Raw genomic sequence first — 27,344 nt, 5'->3', positions numbered from 1 at the left:
AGGATCAAAGCATGCCACTTTGGCACCTAACTGTGGTATCAATGCTTACTTCCGCACGCAACACATATAAATATCTTATGTTTCGTTTGAAGATGTCTATTTTGTCAAACTTAATTGAAAAACTAAGGTCCTTGGTAGTTTTGGCACTTTGTTAGATCCAAATATTAATTGGGCAAGTTTAAGAGGTTTGGTAGGTATTATCCTTAATTTAATCGATAATAATTATTGTTAATCTTGTTTGTATTTCTCTTTAATTTGGTGTATGTTATTATGCGTGAATTTTTTGTAAAACAATTTTTAGCTTCTGAAAATTTTCTATCTCTGTTCCAAATGTTCAAGATTTTTGGTTATCTATTTATATTTTTAGATGCCAATATATAATCTAATTTTAACCCCTGAAGTATCCTGAAAAATATACGCCCTAAATGTTTCAGAATTAACAAAAAGATCTCCTAAATTAGGGAAGTTATTCATTGAATATGTGTAAGAATGAGTGACATTAAAACACTAAATTTCATATTAAATGCACCTTATTTTGAAATTTAGATAAAATATTAACAAACACTCCATAATTATAAGCTTAATTAATTAAAACTAAACAACAACGATCACAAGTTTGATTTTATTCTTCATGTATAGTAAATGGTAGATTTTCTAGTAGAGAGAAATTTCGTGATTCCTTCTACTTGAAGCACTATATAGCTTAATTAGCTGGTATCAAAGATTTTTTTTTTTTTCAAATTATAAATTAGTGTGATCGATAATCAATATTTAAGTAATCAAGAACAATTTCTTTAATTTACAAACCCCAAACTAAGAATCAAGCTTAGCCTTGAGAATCTCAACCTCCTCATCTCTTACTTGATTGATAGCCAATTTTGCACTGTTAATATTCTTAATTACCATTAAATAATAATAACAATAAGTATATTCGATTTGTATTTTTGTGCGATTAATATATATTTTAGATACAAATTAAGAACACTGATCAATTAATTAATTAATTAAGCATGTTGATTATCTTAAATTAGGGTACGATTTGAGAAAAATCTTTGAATTTATCTTAACGATTCATCTGGCTTTGCAAAATTCAGTTGTTTCTATGATTTGAACATGGACCTTTTTAGCATCAACCCCGCAAGTTTAAGAATTAATTAAAATTATTTTATTTTAATTTCTGTTTATTATATATATGTATGTATATTTTTAGATTGATATAATTATAATTAAAAGTATATGATCGAAATGATATTGTTTTTTACTTTAAAAAAAAAAAAAATTGATATATTTTTTATTTCATTTACTGGACACTACTGCCTCTGAAATTTCAACATATTGTGATATTAGTTAATTAAATTTGATCAATGTTATAATCTTCATTATCGTAACAAAATTCTATAATTGAGCTCCTCCTCAATTTTAGTTAGCCATATGTTTGAGTCTCTATATAAAATTGGCGGATCAAATTCTCAAGAAAATTAGTTCAAGTTCAGCAAATTGGGCATTAAGAATTCCCTAAATAAAAGTAAAAATGTAATTAATTGATTAACAACGTGATACATACTGGAATTTAGATTAATAAAAGAAAAAATAACCTCATCAAACGAGCTTTGCTTCATGATGCTGATTTGTTGGTCACTGAAATTTTTCTAGACTCAAACAAGTTTTTAGTTAGTGATGCAAAAAGGGTGGTGACACAAGAGTAGAAGAAAATAGATGTTAAAAAAACTAACAATAAAGTTAATTAATCAACAAATATTTCATCAAGATTAGTTGAAATTGTAGACTAGGCAAATCGGGTCCGTATGCGTGGGTAAAAAGGATAGGGTACGGCTCCATAAATTTGGGTCCGTAATTTTTTACTTGTACCCGGACCTGCCCTGCTCTTTTTTTTGACGGGTGGGCCGGGTATACCAGCGGGTACCCGCGTAGAAATTTAAAAAAAAAATAAATTCAAACTAAACACCTCTTCTCTTCTCTCTCGACCATCGACTGCGACGTTCGACACTTTCCTACCAATACCATCTCAGATCTCTCTCCATCTGCAATAGATCATCTCGCCTCTCTTCGATTCGACCCTTCCTTATTCTCCGTCGCCGCCGGCCTCCTCTGCTTAGGTAAGACTCTGTCAAGCTAAATTTGACTTAACTTTTATTGTTATGTATGGATTGTTGTGTGTTCGTTAGTTTACCTTTAAGTAGTTTGAGAGCACAAAAAATTTGATGTGATTCGGCCATAATGGTTTATACCCAGAAATCAAACATCAGAAAAAAAGCTAATTACTGTGTATTTGTATGAAAATTGATCATAGGCTTGTTCATTGGTTGTGGTAATCTTGATGAGTTGGCTTTCGTCATTCAGGGAACCATTTTATATACAAGTAGCCAATAATTTCCATTCTATTTGAACATTCATCTAACAATTTTTATTTTTTCAGTGAGGCTTCTTTTGCTGTTTGAATCTTTTAGAATTTGTTTGAACATACTTGAGTTTAGATTCTGAAAGAAACCCTTAACTTTCTCTCTGGGGTTTAGATACTTTTGATTTTAGGTTCGGTCTCTAGAATCTCTATACTGAAATCCTGGAATTTAGATTAATAAAAGAAAATTAACTCATCAAACAAGCTTTGCTTTATGGTGCTGATTTGTTGGCGCAAGAGAATATTGTTGGCCACTGACATTTTCTTGACTCAAAACAGTTCTAGCAATAGATTAATTTAGTTAGTGATGCAAAATGGCTGGTGACAGGAGAGTAGAAGAAAATAGACGTTAAAAGACTAACAATAAAGTTAATTATCAACAAATGGCTGCGTTTTCAAAACCAATGCCACAGCGATGCCCTTTTCCTGACTTGGCTAAGCTTAATGTTGTGTTCTGCGCAGGTACATTCAGCTAAAATTTATCCCGCCATGGATCTAAGATGCGGATCCTTCCTTGGGATACCTCACGCGGAGGACACCAAGGTGAAAAACTACTGCGTCCTCCTGAGTCAAGAAAAAAACCCAGCTCGATACAAATCACTGCTGAACAAAGTTTACGATAGCTTGGGAACGTCAAGAGGCTGAAATCCGGCCACCTAAACAGAAAATCACTGCTCTACTGAGCTTGCGACTATGTCTTTGCAAGAGGGAGGAATTTGAGGATTTAATGTAGAGTGTGCTGGAATATTAGTGTGTGGATTAAGTATGTGCAGTGGGAGGAGTCTCAGAAAGATTTTGAGCGCGCTCGAGTGGTGTGGGAATGTGCGTTGGAAGTTGATTACCGCAACCACACTCTTTGGTTGAAGTATGCTGAGGCAGAGATGAAGAACAAGTTCATAAAGGGCACGGAATGTTTGGGACGGTGCAGTCACATTGTTACCAAGTGTGGATCAACTACGGATAAATATATCACATGGAAGAAATGCTTGGGAATGTTGCTGGAGCTAGGCAGATTTTTGAAAGGTGGATGAACTGGTGCTGATCAGCAAGGGTGGTTCGATATATAAAATTTGAGCGGTATAATGAAGTTGACCGTGCTAGGCAGATTTTTGAATGGTTTGTTCAGTGCCACCCAAAAGTTACAGCATGGATTCGTTATGCCAAGTTGAGATGAAAAATGGAGAAGTTGACGTTCAAGGAATGTTTATGAACGTGCGGTGGAGAAATTGGCAGATGCGAAGAGGCTGAGTTTGTTTTGTTGCATTTGCAGAGTTTGAGGGAGAGATGTAAGGAGACAGAGCGTGCTAGATGCATTTATAAGTTTGCATTGGATCTATACCAAAGGGCAGGGCTGAAGACTTATATAGAAAGGTGGGCCTTTGAGAAACAGTATGGAGATAAGGAAGGGATTGAGGATGCTATTGGGGAAAGGGAGGTTTCAATATGAGGATGAAGTGAGAAAGAATCCAATGAATTATGACACATGGTTTGATACATGGTTAGAAGAGAGTGTAGGAAATAAGGAAAGGATTAGGGAGGTTTATGAGCGTGCCATTGATATGTGCCACCAGCTGAGGAGAAGAGATATTGGGAAAGATTATATACTTGTGGTAATTTTTCTAGTTGGTGTACCATTCTTGTTTTTATTGTTGTTTTTCTATTGTGATTGTTGATTTTATTTATTTTATTTGTAATTTAGGATAATTAACACTGTATGAGGAACTGGATGCGGAAGATGTGGAACGGACACGAGATGTCTATAGGTGAGTGTATTCAACTTCTTATAACTTTTATGTTCATAGTTCTTTCATTGCTTTTTAGCTGTGTAGAAGTGTATTCAATTTCCATGCAAGCATTGTAGTTGTTGTGCATGATGCATTTTCAACATCTCTTGAATCCAGAATGTTGCAACATGTAGTTTCACTGAATAACTGTTGGTATTTCACTAGATCGATTAAGCACACATGTTACTTAGTAATGGGGACTGAAATATTTTTAAGAGTTTTTCATTTTTCTGGAAACTTATTAATTAGGTTGACTAGTTGTGTGTACAAGTATGTTGTCCTCGATAACTAATGCGAAATTTGATTAACGGTATGAAGAGTACATCGACTATCTGTTCCCTGAGGAATCGCAGACTACAAATCTGAAGATATGGAGGCTGCATACAGATGGAAGAAACAGAAGATAACTCTATAACCAAATGTTTCACATGATTTTTATATTATTTAAATCATAACATGAGATATAATTTAATGTGAGAGTCATTTCATGTTTTGATTTAAAATATAATATAATGATAATAAATAATAAAAAAAAGAGGTTAAATGAATTGGGTCACATAAGTTTGTTGGGAATTGAATGGTTGTTAACAAAACATTGATGAAATTAAAGCACATTTTATGAACTAAAAAGTAAAATACAAGAAAAGATATAGGCTTGTTGGTTCACAATTGGTGTTTTTGGGAAAAGTTTTTTGAAAAAAATTAAAAAAAAAGTTGAATTGGGGGGTATTACGATTGTAGGATTTATAAATTCTAAAATACCCCTTAGTTTGTTTTTTTACAAATACCCCTTAATAAACATTAAAAGTTAACAAAAACACCCAAATCCACCCTCAAATACGGACAGCAGCCCCCACCGCCGAAGGGTGGCCGGAGTCGCCGTAACAAAAACATTAAAAATATTTGGGTATTTAATTGAATTAATAAATTTAGGGGTTTAAAAAATGTTGTAAAGTTGAAAAATTGTGAGTTTTTGGGTATTTTACTGTTTAACTTTTTGGGAATACTAAAAGTAGTATTCCAAAATCCAACCAAACGAAACCATAATTTCCAATGTTTTAATAACCAATCGGGGTGAAACTTGGCAAAGTTGTTAGGTCTTGGGTTGACCAGTTTACCGATTGGTCAAATTAGGTGACAAAACTTTTAAAACTAGGCAATACACCCTTGAAAATTATGTAAAGTCCTTACAGGTTTGAAATTTAGCAAACCACACCTAATTATAAATCGGTCAGCGATGGTTGACAGCAGTGACACCTCAAATGCTGCCTCAATCATCCCTTAAGCTAATTCCTTGAAAATCTACTCAAAAATTTAGCTGAAATAGGTTCGATTTCAGTCAGATCCATCGACGCCGGTGTTAATATTCCAAGCCAGATCTCATCGACTTCGGTGTTGACAACTCTTCTCACTTGAAAATACTCCCCTCTAGCGCCCAATCAAAACTCACCTCCCGCCACCCCATTAGCTTGGCCAATTGCTAGAAAAAGCTGGTTGTTGCTATGCCTTTTTTTCGATTACTATCGATTTACTCATCATAAATCACGTCGTTGCTACCATTGCACTCATAGGCACTTCTTTTCAAAAGCACTAACATCCCAGCCTTTAATTGTCGTCGATCATATCTCTAATTTAAAGTTTTGGGGTGAATAGGGAAATGGTTAACCTAGCCGGTGAAACTCCACAGTCCCAGTTAACTGGTAACTAACTGAGGCCAGGCCGGTTTAAAATACTGTAATTTCTTCTAGTAGGCTACCAAGTCAAGAAATGTATTGTATTTGCTTAAAACATGTGGCGTTACATGAGGGACCCACCTTTTCAGTAAAAATAATAAAATCAAAAGTCAACAAATAATGGAATATTACTAACTTATTAATTGCTAGGGGTCAATTTGAAAATGACACAAATTTCCGGAGAAAAAGGAAAACAGATGGATTCGTGGAATCAATTCCTTGGTTTAGAGTAAGAGACACCAAATTGAATTGACCTAATTACATGTAAATCGCACGAGGAGTGGTCGGTTTCTTCGCCTTTTCTTGTAGACTGGTTTTGAAAAATGGATAATAACTTATTAAATAGGTGTGGTAGTCTACTGTCTTACTATCTTATTAGTTTCATCTTATTATTCTATAATAATCATTTATCACAATTACGTATGGAGATAAGGTTATACACCATACCACTTGACATTTTTGCTCAAAACAGCAACATTTCAGGCTCTTATTGGCCTACATACCAATCTTACTTTGTGAAATCTGGGATTTTTTCTTTTATCAAAGTATGTCAAAGAGATATATATAACATATATACACGGTATTTGGGTGGGAACTTGTCATTCGCCCTAAAACAAAATAAAAGAAATTGGACTGAAACCACATTAGGAAAGACAGCCATTTTCTTGTTTGTATTTTCTTTGGATTTATTATGCTAAAATTGATTCAATAATCTATAATTCAATCAATTTCGGTCATTCAAACAAGTTATTGTCTGAACGCCCGCATTACAGTGACTTCAAAAATCTTCAGCAGCCCATTTCCCTCTCAGTGCAATTGGCCACTGTGCATCTTTCAACCGAATTTGAACTTTCATCTTCTCAAATTCTATAACACCAGTATCTAAGAAAAAAGCAAAACTTGATGTATCTCGAGTTCTCTAAAAGTTGACATATATAAAACGCGTTGAGCGGGAGCTCAAATGAGCATTGTTAGATGAACCTAATTGCAGAAGTATATGGTGTTTTACTATATGGGGATTACTTTTGCAATGAGAGCTCGGTTGAGAGATCCCCGCAGCATAAGATCTACAATAGTTTACCTCCCTTTTTGAAATTTTGGATTTTTGCACATCTGATACTCAAGGGAGTGACCTCCACAAGTTCATCTTCTTGAATGTACTCAATGCAATCATCCAAACTATAATCCAATGGTGTATCGAGAACCACTGTGTACAGAAATTCTGAGTTAGTATCTGCAATAAACCGCCTAAGTCTCTAAAGCAAGACTGTTAAAATAACAAACTATAGAAGCATATGGAGAAAGCAAAAACAAGAGAAGATGAAACAATAATAAATCATGAAGAGCTCGAAGATCATCTGACTCAGGTTGGGACACAAAATTATCATCCTATGGAAAGCCTTCATCAGGAAATCTGATACACCTCTGAAGGCACACCACATCAACCTTCTTAAACCATTCAAATTTTCATTGGAACAGGGTTTCAATTTTCTTAACAGTGACCTAACCACTGTTCAAATAGGAAAAAGAAAAAAAATATTATACGTGTACACATACAACATATATCAATCAGAGCTGCTCCAGGTAGATTTCTTCACCAAGTCTTTTTAGGTTGCATATAAAGGATGAACGCGGGAAAAACTACTGACCTATGATTTAGTCGTTCTTTCTTGTTTTTTATATGCATCCTACAGTGAAGAAATGGGGATCAGTCTGACTGTTTTCAACATATGTATGACGAATATGCCTCATGAATATAATTTTATAACGACAGTGTACATGATCTCCGTAATAGTTGAAAAGCTTTTTGGCTATTCAATGCAAATCCTTGTTGCTAATTCAAAATTTAATCCTTTAATTTGCAGAACATAATGACGTAGCAGCTTCCTTTGACATGCTTTAGAATTCGAATTAGTGCAAGCGAAATAAGATTAAACAGCAACTGCTAAAATACTATCTGGCCTACTCTCATTTTTGTATTCTGATTAAAGGTTTTACCATTTTCTTCTTAGAAAACCAAAATCAATAAAAAGTGAAGTTTTCATGAAAATTAAATTTGCTCAAATCGTGCTCTGCATGATAGAAGAGGTAGACATTAAGATGCTTTTTACCTGTCTGTTCTTTGTTGGAGGCGTACATTGTGGCTGTTTTTCTTACATACATTTAGGGATAAGTCACCAGAACCGCTGAGTGGATGCCTACTATTTGACCTTGTAAACTTCTACTCCAGGACCAATAAACATCTGCCCTCTGTCCTGTGAGCTAGAGAGAGCAAAGAAGTACTTGTTCCTCCTCAAAGGCAACCTGAAAATCAGTCCAGTGATACAATTTGGGCATTGACAGAGGCAGAAGCTCATTACCTTCTCAAAGACATGGGATGTCCATTGCCAGAAATGTAACACACAAAAAAATTATGAGACATGACTTCTTTTTCTAACAACTCGTTCCACACAGTATAGAATGTCTATTTTGGGCCTAGTTCATATGATTTTGATTTTGTAGCACTCAAGACCCATACTCTTTAAGATATAACATTAGAATTTCCAAGATAGATAAGATCATGGTAGATTAGGATCCCACATGTATGATATTGTCTTTTGGAAATATTTGTATAGTTTTTGCCTAACACTCAAGACTTTACACTCCTAAGGCATAATAAGAGGCCAAATGATGAATAAGGGTGGTGTTTAGATCCCATATTACAAGAGGATCACTATGACTCATCCTCATTAGTATGAGATCTTTTTAGTAATTCCAAAAGTGAATCCCAAAGCAACACAAGGACAAACTCCACAAAGTATGATATTATTTGCTTTGGACATATCAGTCTGGGATAATTAATCATGCAACATTCACCGAAAAGACCTGAGAAAAAAAAATTAACTACACACAAATAATCAAAATGTCTATTTATCACTTAGATTTATCAATCATACAGCATTAAATTTTAAAATTTAAATTATAAAATACAAACCTTATTACTATTTAAAGCAATGTGGGTTTCAAAATGTTTAGTGGTAAGCCCATGATTATTACAGCTAAACATTACAAATCCCATGTTTTATAACCTATCTTTTAAAACCAAATATTGCATGGTTGATAAGCTAAAGTGGTATATAAATATTTTTAATTACTTGTGTATTGGCAAAGTGTTGTTACAAAGGTCATGCGGGTTATTCCAAAAGCAAAATCGTACAGATTAGACCTGAAGTGGATGATATCATATTTATATGGATGCGGACAGGTTTCAGGATTGAAGTAGTTCTAATGCCAAATCTATCCCCTTAAAATAACACATCCTAAAGTGGGAATTAAACTCAAAATATAGGACCACTATCCCCTTAAAATACCATGTCTTAATGTGGAAACTATGTTCAAAATGTGGGGTTCTCTGGCCCACGCCATAGGGTAGGTCTAATACAATATGTAATGACCTAGTCTTAGATAAAACGATATTGTATGGTTAGGACTTAGTCTGCACGATTTATTCTTTCAAAACAACCCAAAAGTCTCCCACTAATGAGTGAATATATGATAATACACATAACTCTCTCTAACCAAGTGATGTGAGATTCTAAACCCACTCTCACCTCAACCATGTTGGTTACTCTATGTTATACCCTTAGATCCTCAAGAATATTGGGGTCTTAGGTGTTACATTTTTAATTGCAAACCATAACCTATTTGGATAGTTATATGTACTGAAAAACTTTTGAATATTTATTTGAAAATGATATGATAGTGATAGGAATACACTCCCAAATTAATAAGAATTGGACTGAATAGTGGGCCTTTGATAAGAATTGGGCTGGGCAATGGTTCTTTTGTAAGGTTGGATAGAACTCTCCTTGGAAAACTAGCTTGTCAAAGGAGGGTGCTCAAGCCCTTATAAACCACATGCCCGCCCCTTTCCCTCTCAATGTGGGATTCCTAACACCGTCACGCTTTCGCAGCCGACGTCCACGTTGGCCTCTTTAAACCTTGGCTGACTATGCGGATCTTTTTTCCATTAGACCTCCATGCCCTTTTTTGGGGTAGTAGCCCGGCCCCAAGGTCAGTTTGCCACGTAGACATAGGATCATGCTCTGATATCATTTATAGGAATCCACTCCCAAATTAATAGGAATTGGACTAGGTAGTGAGCCTTTGATAAGAATTGGATTAGATAGTGGTCCTTTTATGGGTTTGAGTAGAACTCTTCTTGGAAAACCGACTTGCCAAGGGAGAGTGCTCAAGCCTTTATAAACCACATGCCTACCCTTGTAAACCACATGTCCAACTCTTTCCCTCTTAATGTGGGATTCCTAACAGATAGCAACTTTTCTATAGNAAGACTAACAATAAAGTTAATTAATCAACAAATGGCTGCGTTTTCTAAAACCAATGCCCAAAGCGATGCCCTTTTCCTGACTTGGCTTAAGCTTAATCGTTGTGTTCTGCGCAGGTACATTCAGCTAAAAATTTATCCCGCCATGGCATCTAAAGATGCGGATCCTTCCTTGGGATACCTCACGCGCGAGGACACCAAGGTGAAACTACTGCGTCCTACTCGAGTCAAGAACAAAACCCCAGCTCCGATACAAATCACTGCTGAACAAAGTTTACGTGAAGCTTGGGAACGTCAAGAGGCTGAAATCCGGCCACCTAAACAGAAAATCACTGACTCTACTGAGCTTGCTGACTATCGTCTTTGCAAGAGGGAGGAATTTGAGGATTTAATTCGTAGAGTGTGCTGGAATATTAGTGTGTGGATTAAGTATGTGCAGTGGGAGGAGTCTCAGAAAGATTTTGAGCGCGCTCGAAGTGTGTGGGAATGTGCGTTGGAAGTTGATTACCGCAACCACACTCTTTGGTTGAAGTATGCTGAGGCAGAGATGAAGAACAAGTTCATTAACAGGGCACGGAATGTTTGGGACGGTGCAGTCACATTGTTACCACGTGTGGATCAACTACGGTATAAATATATTCACATGGAAGAAATGCTTGGGAATGTTGCTGGAGCTAGGCAGATTTTTGAAAGGTGGATGAACTGGATGCCTGATCAGCAAGGGTGGTTGTCATATATAAAATTTGAGCTTCGGTATAATGAAGTTGACCGTGCTAGGCAGATTTTTGAATGGTTTGTTCAGTGCCACCCAAAAGTTACAGCATGGATTCGTTATGCCAAGTTTGAGATGAAAAATGGAGAAGTTGATCGTTCAAGGAATGTTTATGAACGTGCGGTGGAGAAATTGGCAGATGACGAAGAGGCTGAGTTGTTGTTTGTTGCATTTGCAGAGTTTGAGGAGAGATGTAAGGAGACAGAGCGTGCTAGATGCATTTATAAGTTTGCATTGGATCATATACCAAAGGGCAGGGCTGAAGACTTATATAGAAAGTTTGTGGCCTTTGAGAAACAGTATGGAGATAAGGAAGGGATTGAGGATGCTATTGTGGGAAAGAGGAGGTTTCAATATGAGGATGAAGTGAGAAAGAATCCAATGAATTATGACACATGGTTTGACTACATTAGGTTAGAAGAGAGTGTAGGAAATAAGGAAAGGATTAGGGAGGTTTATGAGCGTGCCATTGCTAATGTGCCACCAGCTGAGGAGAAGAGATATTGGCAAAGATATATATACTTGTGGTAATTTTTCTAGTTGGTGTACTATTCTTGTTTTTATTTGTTTTTTTTCTATTGTGATTGTTGATTTTATTTTATTTTATTTTGTAATTTTAGGATTAATTATACACTGTATGAGGAACTGGATGCGGAAGATGTGGAACGGACACGAGATGTCTATAGGTGAGTGTATTCAACTTCTTATAACTTCTTATGTTCATAGTTTCTTTCATTGCTTTTATGCTGTGTAGGAAGTGTATTCAATTTCCCATGCAAGCATTGTAGTTGTTGTGCATGATGCATTTTCAACATTCTCTTGAATCCAGAATGTTGCAACATGTAGTTTCACTGAATAACTGTTGGTATTTCACTAGATCTGATTAAGCACACATGTATTCTTAGTAATGGGGACTGAAATATTTTTAAGAGTTTCTTTCATTTTTCTGGAAACTTATTAATTAGTTGACTAGTGGTGTGTACAAGTATGTTGTCCTCGATAACTAATGCGAAATTTTTGATGAACAGGTATGAAGAGTACATCGACTATCTGTTCCCTGAGGAATCGCAGACTACAAATCTGAAGATATTGGAGGCTGCATACAGATGGAAGAAACAGAAGATAACTCTATAACCAAATGTTTCACATGATTTTTATTATTATATTTAAATCATAACATGAGATTATAATTTAATGTGAAGAGTCAATTTCATGTTTTGATTTAAATATATAATAATAATGATAATAATAATAATAAAAAAAAGAGTTAAATGAATTGGGTCACATTAAGTTTGTTGGGAATTGAATTGGTTGTTAACAAACATTGATGAAATTAAAGCACATTTTATGAACTAAAAAGTAAAAATACAAGAAAAGATATAGGCTCTGTTTGGTTCACAATTGTGTGTTTTTGGGAAAAGTTTTTTGAAAAAAATTAAAAAAAAAGTTGAATTGGGCGGGTATTACGATGTAGGATTTATAAATTCTAAAATACCCCTTATGTTTGTTTTTTTACAAAATACCCCTTATAATAAAACATTAAAAGTTAACAAAAACACCCCAAATCCACCCTCAAATACGGACAGCCAGCCACCACCGCCGAAGGGTGGCCGGAGTCGCCGTAACAAAAACATTAAAAATATTTAGGGGTATTTAATTGAATTAATAAATTTAGGGGGTTTAAAAAATGTTGAATAAAGTTGAATAATATTGTGAGTTTTTGGGTATTTTACTGTTTAACTTTTTTGGGAATACTAAAAGTAGTATTCCCAAAATCCAACCAACGACACCATATTTCCAATGTTTAATAAACCATCCGGGTGAAACTTGCGCAAAAGTTGTTAGGTCTTGGGTTACCATTTACCGCTGGGTCAAATTAGGTGACCAAAACTTTTAAAACAGGCAAATCACCCTTGAAATTATGTAAAGTCCTTACAGGTTTGAAATTTAGCAAACACACCCATTATAATCGGTCAGCGATTGTGGACAGCAGTGACACCTCAAATGCTGCCTCATCATCCCTTAAGCTAATTCCTTAGAAATCTACTCAAAAAATTTAGCTGAAATAGGTTCGATTTCAGTCAGATCTCATCGACGCCGGTGTTATATTCCAAGCCAGATCTCGACTTCGGTGTTGTGACAACTCTCTCCATCCACCTGAAAATACTCCCCTCTAGCCCCAATCAAAACTCACCTCACGCCACCCCCATTAGCTTGGCCATTGCTAGAAAAAGCTGGTGTTGCTATTGCCTTTTTTTTTCGATTTCCTATCGATTTACTCATCATAAATCTACGTCGTTGCTCCATTGCACTCATAGGCACTTTCTTTTCAAAGCCTCAACATCCCGACCTTAATTGTTCGTTCGATCATCATCCTAATTATAAAGTTTTGGGTGAAAAGGGAATGGTTAACCTAGCCCGTGAAACTCCAAGTCCCAGTTAAACTGGTTTACTAACTGAGGCAGGCCGGTTTTAAAATCCTGATATTTCTTCTAGTAGGCTACCAAGTCAAGAAATTGATTTTATTTTGCTTAAAACATGTGCGTTACATGAGGAGACCCCCCTTTTCAATGTAAAATAATCAAATCAAAGTCACAAATATGTGAATATTACTAACTTATTAATTGCTAGGTCAATTGAAAATGACACAAATTTCCGAGAAAAAAGGAAAACAGATGGATTCGTGGAATCAATTCCTTGGTTTAGAGTATAAGAGACACCAAATGGAATTGACCTAATTACATGTAAATCCACTGAGGAGTGGTCGGTTTCTTCGCCTTTTCTTGTAGACTTGGTTTTTGAAAAATTGGATAAAACTTTAATTAATGGTGTGGGTAGTCTACTGCTCTTACTATCTTATTAAGTTTCATCTTATTTTCTTATAATCATTTTACACAATTACGTATGGAGATAAGGTTATACACCTATACCACTTGACTATTTTGCTCAATACATGCAACATTTCAGGCTCTTATTGGCCTACATACCACACTCTTACTTTGTGAAATCTGGGATTTTTTCTTTTATCAAAGTATGTCAAAGAGATATATATCAATCATATTACACGGTTATTTGGGTGGGAACTTGTCATTCGCCCTAAACAAAATAAAGAATTGGACTGAAACCACTTAGGAAAAGACAGCCATTTCCTTGTTTGTATTTTCTTTGGATTTATTATGCAAAATTGATTCAATAATCTATAATTCAATCAATTTCGGTCATTCAAACAAGTTTATGTCTGAAAGCCCGCATTACGTTGACTTCAAAATCTTCAGCAGCCCATTTCCCTCTCAGTGCAATTGGCCACTGTGCATCTTTCACGAATTTGAACTTTCATCTTCTCAAATTTTCTATATACAACAGTATAAAAAAAGCAAAACTTGATGTATCTCGAGTCCTTCTAAAGAATTGCATATATAAAACTGCGTTGAGGCGGGAGCTTCAAATGAGCATTGTTTAAGAACCTAATTGCAGAATGATATTGGTTTTACTATATGGGATTACTTTTTGCAATGAGAGCTCGTTTGGAGATCCCCGCAGCAAAGATCTACAATAGTTTACCTCCCTTTTTTTTGCAAATTTTGGTTTTTGCACATCTGATACTCAAGGGAGTGACCTCCACAAGTTCCTTCTTGAATGTACTCAATGCAATCATCCAAACATATCCAATGGTGTATCGAGAACCACTGTGTACAGAAATTGCTGAGTTGTATCTGCAATAACCAGCCTAAGATCCAAAGCAAGACTGTTTAAAAAACAAATCATAAGAACATATGGAGAAAGCAAAACAAAGAGATGAAACATAATAAATCATGAAGAAGCTCGAAGATCATCTGACTCAGGTCTGAGGACTCAAAAATTATCACCTCGGAGAAGCCCATCAGGAATCTGATATCCTCTTGAAGGCACACCACATCAACCTTCTTAAAACATTCAAATTTTCATTGGAACAGGGTTTCAATTTTCTTAAACAGTGACCTAACCCACTGTCCAAAGGAAAAGAAAAAAAAATATTAACTTGTACACATACAAACATATATCTAATCAGAGCTGCTCCAGGTAGATTTCTTCACCAAGTCTTTTTATGGTTGCATATAAAGGATAACGGGGAAAAACTACTGACCTAATGATTTAGTCGTTCTTTTCTTTGTTTTTTAATCATCCTCTACAGTGAAGAAATGGGATCAGTCTGACTTGTTTTCAACATATGTATGACGAATATGCTTCATTAATAATTTTTAACGACAGTGTACATGATCTCCGGTAATAGTTGAAAGCTTTTTGGCTATTCAATGCAAATCCTTGTTGCTATCAAAATTTAATCCTTAATTTGCAGAACATAATGACGTAGCAGCTTCCTTTGACATGCTTTAGAATTCGAATTAGTCAAGCGATAAATGATTTAAACAGCAACTGCTATAAATACTATCTGGCCTACTCTCATTTTTAGTAGCTGATTAAAGGTTTACCATTTTCTTCTTAGAAAAACATCATAAAAAGTGAAGTTTTCATGAAAATTAATTTGCTCAAATCGTGCTCTTCATGATAGAAGGGTAGACATAAGATGCTTTTTCACCTGTCTGTTCTTTGTTGGAGCGTACATTGTGGCTGCTTTTTTCTTACATACATTTAGGGATAAGTCACCAGACCGCTGATGGATGCCTACTATTTGACCTTGTAAACTTCTACCTCAGACCAATACATCTGCCCTCTTCCTGTGAGCTAGAGAGAGCATAAGAAGTACTTGTTCCCTTCCTCAAAGGCAACCTGAAAACAGTCCAGTGATACAATTTGGGATCATTGACGAGGCAGAAGCTCATTACCTTCTCAAAGACTGGGATGTCCATTGCCAGAAATGTAACACAAAAAAATTATGAGACATGACTTCTTTTTCTAACAACTCGGTTCCACACAGTATAGAATTTCTCATTTGGGCCTAGTTCATATGATTTTTTGATTTTGTAGCACTCAAGACCCATACTCTTTAAGATATAACATTAGAATTTCCAAGATAGATAAGATCATGGTAGATTTAGGATCCCACATGGTATGATATTGTCTATTTGGAAATAGTTTTTATAGTTTTTGCCTAACACTCAAACTTTACAACTCCTAGGCATATATAGAGGCCAAATGGATGAATAAGGGTGGTTTTAAATCCCATATTACAGAGGATCACTGACTCATCCTCATTAGTATGAGATCTTTTTATAATTCCAAAAGTGAATCCCAAAGCAACACAAGGACAAACTCCCACCAAAGTATGATATTATTTGCTTTGGACATATCAGTCTGGGATAATTATCATGCAACATTCACCTGAACCGCGGCAAAAAAATTAACTACACACAATATCAAAATGTCTATTTATCACTTAGATTATTCAATCATACAGCATTAATTTTAAAAATTTAAATTATAAATACAACTATTACTATTTAAAGCAATGTGGGTTTCAAATGTTTAGTGGTAAGCCCATGATTATACAGCTAAACATTACAAATCCATGTTTTATACCTATCTTTAAAACAAATATTGCATGGTTGATAAGCTAAAGTGGTATATAAAATTTTTAATTACTTGTGTATTGCAAAGTGTTGTTACAAGGTCAGGCGGTTACTTCAAAGCAAAATCGTACAGATTAAGACCTGAAGTGGATGATATCATATTTAATGGATGCGACAGGTTTCAGGATTGAAGTAGATCAAGCCAAATCTATCCCCTTTAAAAATACACATCCTAAAGTGGGAATTAAACTCACAATATAGGACCACTACCCCTTAAAATACCATGTCTTAATGTGGAAACTATGTTCAAAATGTGGGGTTCTCTGGCCCACTCCATAGGGTAGGTCTAATCACATTGTAATGACCTAGTCTTAGATAACGTATATTGTATGGTTAGGACTTAGTCTGCACGATTTATTCTTTTCAAACAACCCCAAAATTCCCCACTAATGAGTGAATAGAAATACACATAACTCTCTCTACCAAGATGTGAATTCTACCCACTCTCAACCTCACCGATGTTGGTACTCTATGTTACCCTTAGATCCTCAAGAATATTGGGGGTCTTAGGGTTACATTTTTAATTTTGCAAACCATAACCTATTTGGATAGTTATATGTACTGAAAAACTTTTGAATATTTATTGAAAATGATTGATATGATAGGAATACACTCCCAAATTTAAAATTGGACAATAGTGGGCCTTTGATAAGAATTGGGCTGGGCAATGGTTTCTTTGTAAGGTTGATATAGAACTCTCCTTGGAAAACTAGCTTGTCAAAGGAGGGTGCTCAAGCCCTTATAAACCACATGCCCGCCCCTTTCCCTCTCATGTGGGATTCCTACACCGTCACGCTTTCGCAGCCGACGTCCCACGTTGGCCTCTTTAAACCTTGGCTGACTATGGCGATCTTTTTTCCATTTAGACCTCCATGCCCTTTTTTGGGTAGTAGCCCGCCCCAAGGTCAGTTTGCCACGTAGACATAGGATCATGCTCTGATATCATTTATGGAATCCCTCCACCAAATTAAAGGAATTGGACTAGGTATGTGAGCCTTTGATAAGAACTTGGATTAGATAGTGGTCCTTTTATGGGTTTGAGTAAACCTCTTGGAAAAACCGACTGCCAAGGGAGAGTGCTCAACCTTTAAAACCACATGCCTACCCTTGTAAACCACATGTCCAACTCTTTCCCTCTTAATGTGGATTCCTACAGATAGCAACTTTCTATAGTGGTTTAGATGGCAGTGTCATGCCCCACTATGACCTATACATTCAGATTTGAGGTTAAAACATCACAGGAAATTAGAAATTACCAATGAAACCGAGATCTTGTATTAATTTCACCCAGCCCAAGGTCCATAGCTATCAAATAGCGTATTAAGAATTGCTGTGTCCGCGGGAAGCTGTCAATATTGCATGTTGCAGTCCAAGAAGCCCCGGTTGGAATCTTATACTTAAGGAAAGTTGTCCTTCCGACCTAGTGTAACAATGAAGTCTCATTAGTTAATCTTGTCACATTAAACAATTGCCAAAAGAGAAGAATAGTTACTCATTAACGGTACAGATATGTAACAACAGCAGCAATAAATACAGAAAACTATGTGCCTGTTGCCACTGTCCTAGGAGCAGAAAGTACGGTGTATGACCATAATTCTAAGACGAAAGAATTCACCAGTAATCATAGTTTGAATATGCGTAGCAACTTGCAATACTATTAGTCATTTATTCATTGACCATACTGTCTACTATAGTTCAAGTGATTGAAATGCCTTTTACTTTATCCTCACAGTTATTGCAAAAGGAAGGCAAGGAGGAACAGTGTAATGTCAGCTAAAATCCAAATGAAATGTCTGTTCCCAGAGAAATAGTTTTTCAATGAATTTAGCTTAATTTCGTAAAGAGAAGGGTCGCAAAAGGTATCTGTCTACAGGAAGTCTTATAATGCGTTGGTTTTTCCATTAATAACACCGTTAAAGAGTATGCATGAATGATTGTGTCTTACCATTGTAAGTATAAAAAAAACTCATGCAAACAGTATAATGTGTATATTTAGTGCGGTCAATCACATATCTTGTAAATTATGCTATCTTCAATCTCGTTCACATATTCTTAAGATGCGGCCCCGTTACTGGCAATTAACGATCCAACTAACACTAACAAAACTAAATATTCAAATCTTTCCTATTGAAAACTGTGAAATTTTGTCCTTTAGTATTTGTTATATATGCTGTGTATGGTGGGGACTCGTTTAGCTATTGTGATACAATTTTTAACACAAATTTTTCACACAAATCCTCTTTCATGATGCAAACAATCAAATGGCTTAAAAGTTTTAACTCACATTTGTGTCAAAATTTTGTTTTAAAATAGCTTAACCCATTATATACTATACAATCTATAATAAATAGGGGAGCGAAAAGAACTATGTACCCAACTCCAGCATACAAACATTTGCCCACGTCTTTGCCAGAAGTTCACCACCGATCCCATATGTTCCTCTGGTACCTTCCACAGTGGCAATCTACATAGCATCTTGTTAGAAGTAATTAACATAGTCGATAACATTGTGCCTTTTGATCAATAAGAAGGTATTTTTCTACAAAGCATTAGCAAATTCTTACCTATATTATGCCATATCATGGCTTAACTTATTAACTAATATAATGTAGAACGTACTGCCTTATCTGATTTTTATTATTATTTTTTTTTAGTTTTTACGAATATCACCACCACATGCTATGTGTTGCTTCATTGTCTTCAGTGGCGACCAACATACATGAAGAGGGCCCAGGCCCCCCTAAAATTTTGAAAATTCATTACGAAACCTTTTATTTAATACATGTGCCCCCTTTGAAAGTTAATTCCTCAATATTTATTTCTGTGTTCAAGTTTTGAAATATTATATATCTTACCTCTCATTATTTGTTGTTATATCATACACTAATTATCTTTTATTTTTCTATTTTATGAAACTATTATTATAATTCAAATAAAATCCCATGAAAGAGTTTTAATACCTATCCATAATCATGTTATTTTATTTTTTACTCTACACTTGGAACTAATTATTGATGTCAAAAAATTCTAAAAAAAAAAAATTGTAGTTTTAGTATTAAAATTTTAAATATGTTATTTTTTATAGTATTATAAAGAACTAATTATATTACATGTAATGTTTTTTATATATTGAAATTTTATGTTGCCCCCTCTCACTTAAATACCTGGCTCCGCCACTAATAGTCTTCACCCATGTGCTCACTATTGACATTATTATTGTTATTTAAAAATTATAGTTGATTTGTTCTCCGCCGTTGAATGTGCACAATAGCAAAAAAAATATCAAGTCTATATTTTGTTAAATTAAGACTCTCAAACCTACCTAAAAGCTTAAATTGATATGTAACTGTGCTAGAGAGCATTGTATCAAACTGGTTCTGACTTCAAATCCTGCACGTATAATGTTATTTGTATTTGGGTTTAGGGCATTTGTTATTTGTTCCAGTTATGATGACCAAAGCACCAAGAATAATGCTTAAACCCTAAGTGCACGTGGATCGAACACAACTATAACCACAACCACAAATAAAATCATAATCACGAACACAAAGTATTAAAATCTAATTAGTATATAGAGCGATTCAAGCACAAGACCATCTAGTCGAGTTCTCTCCGATACCACATTAGGAAACCACTTGAGTCACTTGACTCAAAAGTTTTAAGCTGATTAAGTAGGACAGAACAATAATTTAAGATCAATCATATATAAATTCTAAACCATTCATTTTGTTTAATCAATGATCTTTTAACTGCAAAGTCGTCAACTCAACAATTCTCTAAACCTTTAAATTTTGCAGATGAATGGTATGTCATTTAAAAGTCAAAATTTGAAATTGAAAGATCTTAACCCTACATTAAGATCTACATATGTATCAGTAGGATCTTTTAACTTCATATTTTTATTATATAACATTAAAATGGACACATGCACATAGAAAAAAAGCACTCTAATCAAAAGATTACCATGGCACAATCATACCTACGTCAAATATGAAGATTCAGTTAAGAAAATCACCTCGTATGGTTCCATCAATTTGTCATCCACCTTCTTGTTAATGACTTTTGGAGGTCCCACCATAAATTCATATCCTTCTCTTCGCCTAAAACGCATAATCATTTTAGAATTTGTATGCTCAAAAGATGAAAGAGCACCAAAATACCTTGCACTTACATATTTTCTATGAGTATAGTTATATGCAAAGTACCACGCCCACTAACAATAAATGTATCAGCAGTTTCACCATCTTCAACTTTCATAGCCAAATTACGCTCAAGCTCACGGTAAAGTCGATCTCGTAAGTTCCTACTAGTGACATACTTTCCCTGAGAAGAAGCAGAATTACTTGTGACGGTAATGGCAAAACCAAGAAAAGAAGATCTGTTTTGAGTGCAAGAGCACACAACTAAACATTGCCAAGCGGGTATAAGAACAGAAGCAAATTAAAACATGTGTAGCAAAATGTTTACAAAGAGCATCTTTATATATATTTTTAAAATTTTTATAAGAAAGTTGGAAATGATATTAATATGAGTAAAAAAGAAACAAAAGTGGACATGGTGTCCACAAATGATACATAACCATCCCTAATATACAGATTCCTCTAACTATTTGCGCACTTGAGACAAAATATATATATTCTCCTCTTAATTTTTATCAAAGGATAGAGAAAAATCTCACAAATGCGATACTCGCAAGATCAAAAAATATTTTAAAATATTTGTGAATGATAGAATTAAATGTGATAATCCCAAAATGACCTTGTACTTTTCTAAGTCATGCAAACATTCATCTCTTGGCTTGCCTAGAAATATACCTTAAAGCAAAAAAAGTGAAGTGCTAGTAGGGAAAGCAATGACACAGTCGTAGAATATTCTTTAACAGACATACCTCACGGCCAACAAATGGTGAAGTATTTATAGAGAAAGCCATTTTTACAGTTGGTTCTTCCACTTTAATTGAAGGTAGTGGTTTTCCAGATATTTTATCAGCAATTGTCTCCCCAATCTGATCAAAGAGAAAAAAGTATTAAGTCATAAGATGTTTATCTAAAGACAAAAAAGAAAAAGAAAATTCTACAATGAAACTTTTAATACCTTGCATTTATATGAATAAAAAAACAGTAACAATAAGAGAATAACCTCAAGACCATCCAAAATCAATGAACTCTTACCTGAATATCAGCAATTCCACAAACAGCACATATATCACCAGCTTCCACAGTTTCGGCAGAAGCCCTACTGAATTTTTCGTACACAAAAAGCTCACTAACTCTTGCCAATCTCATGATCCTTCGAGTCTGCACACCTAGGAGAACAAAACAAAAAAAAAATCACATGTAAGACCATAGTAAAAGGCACAACATATAGTAATATGAAGAGAGAACCGATGGCCTTGTTTTATCCGTATCAAACACGAATAGAGATTCCCATCTATTTCTCAAAATGGATGTCTTTCATAAAACACATAGATTATACACCAAAAAGGGTATATTAGTTCCTGTACTAACTTACAAATCATTAGTGAACTGATCAAATGATGAATTAATAATTCTCCTGGCACAAGATTTCCTGTTTCATCTAGAGCAGCCCCAGATTAAACATAACTCACCATCACTGTCCATTCCTTGCTTGCGAAACTCCGTGCTCCGTAAGCGCCCAATAGTCGAGTCCTTTGTTGCTCATAATATTCAATGTTTGTAGCCTAAAACATGCAAAAGTAAAGTAATCCAATTATTGTAAAATAAGAAAATTACAAAATAAATCAATGCAGAGTCAAGACTAAACCTGAAGGACTTTTTTAAATTAAAATTACCACCAACAGGACAGCTTGTGAACCCATAATTCACAAATTGCAGTTCGAAGGAGGCTTAATCATCTCAAAGGTTCTATTTTCCTGCAAAGGGCTATTTCACCATCCTTCTACAAAACTAAGTTGTCAATCTCTGGATAGGAATTATGTTACTGAGAATTCATTCTTTTCTCTTGATATAAATCTTTTCTCTGGGTCTATTATATGCATAAACAAAGTTATTTTATTTTTCCTTTTTCCCTACAAGTATTTTTTTATGCCAAAAAAGAAATGAACTACTATTCATAACATCTCTTGTTACACACTCTTTTCCTGTATTTTTCTGATCTTAATCGGTTTAAATCAGAGACCTATTACTCTTAGAAACAGAAAGAAGATTTGTGATTCACTTATACAATTTTTCTTCTTCTAATATCGCCCTTCAAATTTCATCTTCACACATTCAATTGATCAATCTTTTCGAAGCTCACATCTGTTTAAAGAAACCTGGGTTTGCATAAAGTAATTTTCACATAACTCAAATACTCTGATTGAGTTCAGACATATGTTCGACAGTAGCAAGCTTCTAACTCTTCAGATTTTGAGACCCACATTAATCAATAAGAGCTAATGATTAATAGGCGGAGTTAGGCAAATCATGATAGCAAGCTTTGTCAATCATCCTGGCTAAAATACTCACTGCCACCATACACTACTAACCAGCTGCGGTAGTGCCCCATCTTTCTCAATACGGTGGCCAGGTATGCATCTGATTATCGATCTCCGAAACAGTCCCAGATCATCGTCCCAAATTTGTCAGGAGAAAGTGCCCCGGGCCTTCCCTTGGATTACACTTGCATATTTGCTTGATGAAATCACACTGCATTGGCTATCAATAATTTTGCACTGAGATTAGACTTTTGAAGCTTTCCTTGATGAGTGAGCAGCAGAAAACTTCCAGACACATGGGACAATAATTGACCCCATTAGTGCCAGCAGTATTACGAGATCACTTGGTGTCTGAATTACTCTTAAGCACTAACATAGTTCTATTTAGTAACAAATTAATACCTGTTCATCTGTGCATTTATTCAATAAATTCCAAAAGGATTGATGACTATAATCTGACGAGCCAGAAGGCTATCAATCCTTGTTGACAACAACTACACGTCAAGAGAACCAAACTCCAGAGCCTTACTTAGACCAATCTTTTGGCGGCATGGGCACCCTCAACAGAATCCACCTACAAAAAAAAAAGAGCCCCATGTCAGTTACCATTAAGATAACTCCATGAAATAGAAGACTAAGCTGTACCAATACCAGTAGGATAACTCCACGACATTGACAAGACTTAACTTATTTGATCAAAGAACAAGTGACCTAATAAGTCGAAATCTTTTCCCCAAAAAAAGAAGATACGCATAAAAGGTAATCCAGATAAATGATCAAACAAGTTTATATATGATAAACAGAATATGATGGATAATGACTTAGGGTATCGTTACTCCAATTTATGTTTAAGGAAGACCATATTTCACAAAGGGCCAAATAGATGCCTAAAGAGAGAACCTGAATGCAAATTTGATAAAGAGTTAAAAAAATAAATCCACAAATTACAAGGCCATCTTGAAGACCTTCACAATTTCTAGACTCCAGATAAGAAATGTTAAAAAAATGGTAGGTTAGAAAAGAAGTTTATGTGAATTAAGTTGATAAGCATAGCATTACAATTCCTTCAAGGACCAAGATGCAGATAAGGATAAGGAAACACAAACATTATTGTGGAAGGTACAGAGTTGTTTTAGGTTAAGAAGAAAAGGAAAACTAAACATAATCAAAATCAAAAAGAGCAGCCAAGAGATAATCTTACAATACTTATTTAGTACTGGACAAACTGATTTTTTTTTCTTGAGTACAGTTTTTAACAGTGAAGGCCACTATTCAACAGAGGGTCAAGACTGTTGGCCTATGCTTATTCAATTGAATATAGCTTTTCTTGCATTGATTGTGTTAGCTTCCATGATGCATATTGCAAGCTTATAGCCAATAAACAAAGTTTCAGATATATTCAGGTACTTAAACACAACCAGTGGTCTTTTAAAGTCTGAGATGCAAAAGTTAATATGCATTGTAGGAGAATTTTTTGCTTTATTTTGCTCGCTTAGCCACACATTCGATCCAAATGAGAAAGTAACAAAATATACCCACTAAAGAACTCCTTCCAAAGATTAAGAATGCGTTCCACTTCACTCCAAACGTCAGACGTGGCCCGGTGAGTATCTAAATATATTGTTTTGTTCATTGTAGTAATCGAGTCTTTTGGCTTAGAATTTTAGTGCCCCTTTCAGCTACAATCATGGAGTCATAATCCTTCTGTAACCAAATTGGTTATCACGAATACCTGCACAAGGAAAAGTATTATAAATATTCACTGTGTCTAACCTCACTCACTCACTTGCCATAGTGGGGGAATTTTTAAGATAAATAAAGACTTATTAGTGAACTTCCCAAATCGCACGCCCCATCTCAAGTGGCCGAGATTTATAAGCTATCATCCATTTGGTTTTTGATTAAAATATAATTAATTTGGATGTCTGAATTTTTTATCTTAATAGTTTATAAAAGAAAAAAAACTCCGACTCTGCTCTCCTGTATCTCCTGCAGATAAATATTTGTCACCCCATTTTCAGTTTTTTCAAAAAGTCTGCTCTGAAATGCACTACATGGGAACCAAGAAGTCATAACTGGATTGCTGGTAAGTCATAGTGTCTAAATGTGAAACTAATGCTGCTTTTTTGTTTCAGAAGAAAAAGAATGACCTTGTTGTAATTTAAATTGCATTCCTCTTGAAAGAGCTCCCATGTTTGTATACTGGATGATTATTCATAAGCGGGAAAAGCAAGACATTGAAGCAAAAGAAAATACCTGTAGTCAGCTTCTAGGTTGATTGAAATTTGTCTAATATAGTTATGCTGCTTTACTTTTGTTGGGAACTTCATCCTGTTAATCATTCCCGTTGACTTATTCCGTGCCGTAAGATTGTGCTGCAACTACAATATTAATGAATATTGATTTGCTCACAGAAAAGCCATTTGAACATGGTTTGTAAGGCATACCTGTTAGATTGTTTCAAATGCACAACCAAGTTGTCTTCCATGGATGCGACTATGAGCTAATTGCTATGTTCCGTCCCTTTCCCCTTTCCCCTCCATTAACCTTGCTCTTCTCTACAGCAGAGTAGCAAACAACCACACGAATTATTAGGACAATCAAAAGGTAAAACCTACATGAAATCTTCATCAATAATTTATACATATCATTTTTCAGGGAGAATGAGAGAAAATTCATACAAAACACTTGATACATTCTAGCGTGTTCATTACATGATATCTCGAAAAAGAAAAAAATAATATAAGTGGATAAATAATTATATACACTCTGGGGTGAATATTGAAGTGATTTGAGAAGCGCTTTCTCCTAAAGCACTAAAAAAACCACTCACGAAGTCCAAAAGTACTGTAAGTGTCGAAAAAGCGCTTCAACCAAACTTCAAAATTGAAACGCAAAATACTTCAACTATTGAAAATATTTTTACTGGTGTCAAAAGAATCAAAACTGCTCCCAAATCACTACCTACGAATTTCCCACTTATGATTGTACCTGCGTAAACAGATACAAAACCAAATATCAAAAACATGATTTAAAAACGCTACAAACACTCGGTGAAGTACACAATTAGCATAACAATGAAAAATTAAAAATTAGCAGCAGAAAGACAGACAATAAACTAATTAAGCAAATAAAACAGATAAACGAGAAACGTGAATTACCGGGGCGGTTCGGTAGCTTCAGAAACGGAGGCATCTGATTGTCTGGCGACAGCGAGTAGTTGTAGTAGTTAGAACGAAGTTTGAGAGAAGTGTTGGAGGACGAAGTAAGTTGAAACGAAGACGATGGTTAGTAACAAAGTAGGGAATAAGTCTTCGAGGGTTAAGAATAGAGAAGAAAAGTTGTGGAAACTAATTGCCAATCTCCATTTCAGCTCTGTAAGTGTAAGTTCAACTCTCTCAAAAGGTGAGAGGGAGAGATAGAGACAAATGGAGGATTGGCAAGTGAGGCTGTTATGAGAGTAACGAAGGTGTAATATATATGAGCTGCTGTGTTGTTTTTTATTATTTATTTGACATTAAATAATAGGTTTGAACGACATGTACCACCCATAGTTTTCCGTAGAGACATTAGATCCCAAAACGTTTGGAATGACAAACAGCCACTTTCCATCAAAATTTGAGTTTGAAGAAGGATAATGTGGTATTTTGCATTCAACTGAAAAGAAGGCCACTGTTCCTCTAATTTCTATCTTTCTTTTTCTTTTCTTCAAATTTTTCTCACTATGTGCCTCCTCCAAATACACCAAGGAGTTCACCTCCACCCCACCCGTATTTACTCCACCAACGAATTCCCTCCTCCACCACACCAGTGGCCAATCCACCACAAGTTTTCCTCCCTATCAGATTCAATCTCCATCCCACCATTGATAACTCATTAAGTTAGGTTACTACAAGATCAGAACCCTCTCTCCACCATCTTCAAAACTTTGTTCACTTGTCTCTTTCTATTTCTTACTACACTTAAAAGCCTATACATGTCTACACCAGTTTTTCAATCATGGATTCAAAACTATAGAGACTCATCTTTGTATCTCTCTTCAATACAGCGATTTGCTTAACGATTTCTTGCTATGTTGGGAGCGAAGACTTTTTGGATTTGTTGTGAATAAGGATGCTAAGAATGTTGCTATGCATACAAAGTCTTTGCGACCTTTTGAATTATCTAAAAGAGTGTTTGACCTGCATGTATTCTGACATCTGACATGAAAGAGAGGTTAATTAAAAAATAAGAGTAAAACCTACACTCAGTTTGTAGTTTTCATTATCAACGGTGAAAAGAAAGG

At 35.1% G+C, this 27,344-nt stretch overlaps 1 protein-coding gene and 2 pseudogenes across 1 annotated transcript; 2 read left to right on the top strand and 1 right to left on the bottom strand.

Moving 5' to 3' along the window:
• Nucleotides 1-1,993: 1,993 nt before the first annotated feature.
• LOC116130007 (crooked neck-like protein 1) lies at nucleotides 1,994-12,244 on the top strand. The gene is made up of 4 exons (XM_031415756.1): nucleotides 1,994-2,117; nucleotides 10,381-11,562; nucleotides 11,656-11,721; nucleotides 12,064-12,244. Exons 2-4 carry the CDS (start codon nucleotides 10,409-10,411, stop codon nucleotides 12,167-12,169), a joined length of 1,326 nt encoding a protein of 441 aa, XP_031271616.1. The 5' UTR covers nucleotides 1,994-2,117; nucleotides 10,381-10,408; the 3' UTR covers nucleotides 12,170-12,244.
• Nucleotides 2,920-4,280, top strand: LOC116130047 (annotated as a pseudogene).
• Nucleotides 12,245-17,885: 5,641 nt separating the features above from the next.
• Nucleotides 17,886-26,925, bottom strand: LOC116130045 (annotated as a pseudogene).
• Between the last annotated feature and the right edge of the window lie 419 nt (nucleotides 26,926-27,344).

Source organism: Pistacia vera, unplaced genomic scaffold, assembly GCF_008641045.1.
Source record: "Pistacia vera cultivar Batoury unplaced genomic scaffold, PisVer_v2 Contig217, whole genome shotgun sequence".
Taxonomy (NCBI): Eukaryota; Viridiplantae; Streptophyta; class Magnoliopsida; order Sapindales; family Anacardiaceae; genus Pistacia; species Pistacia vera.
The sequence above is the reverse complement of the archived record's forward strand: the minus strand, read 5'-3'. Positions and strand labels throughout refer to the sequence as shown.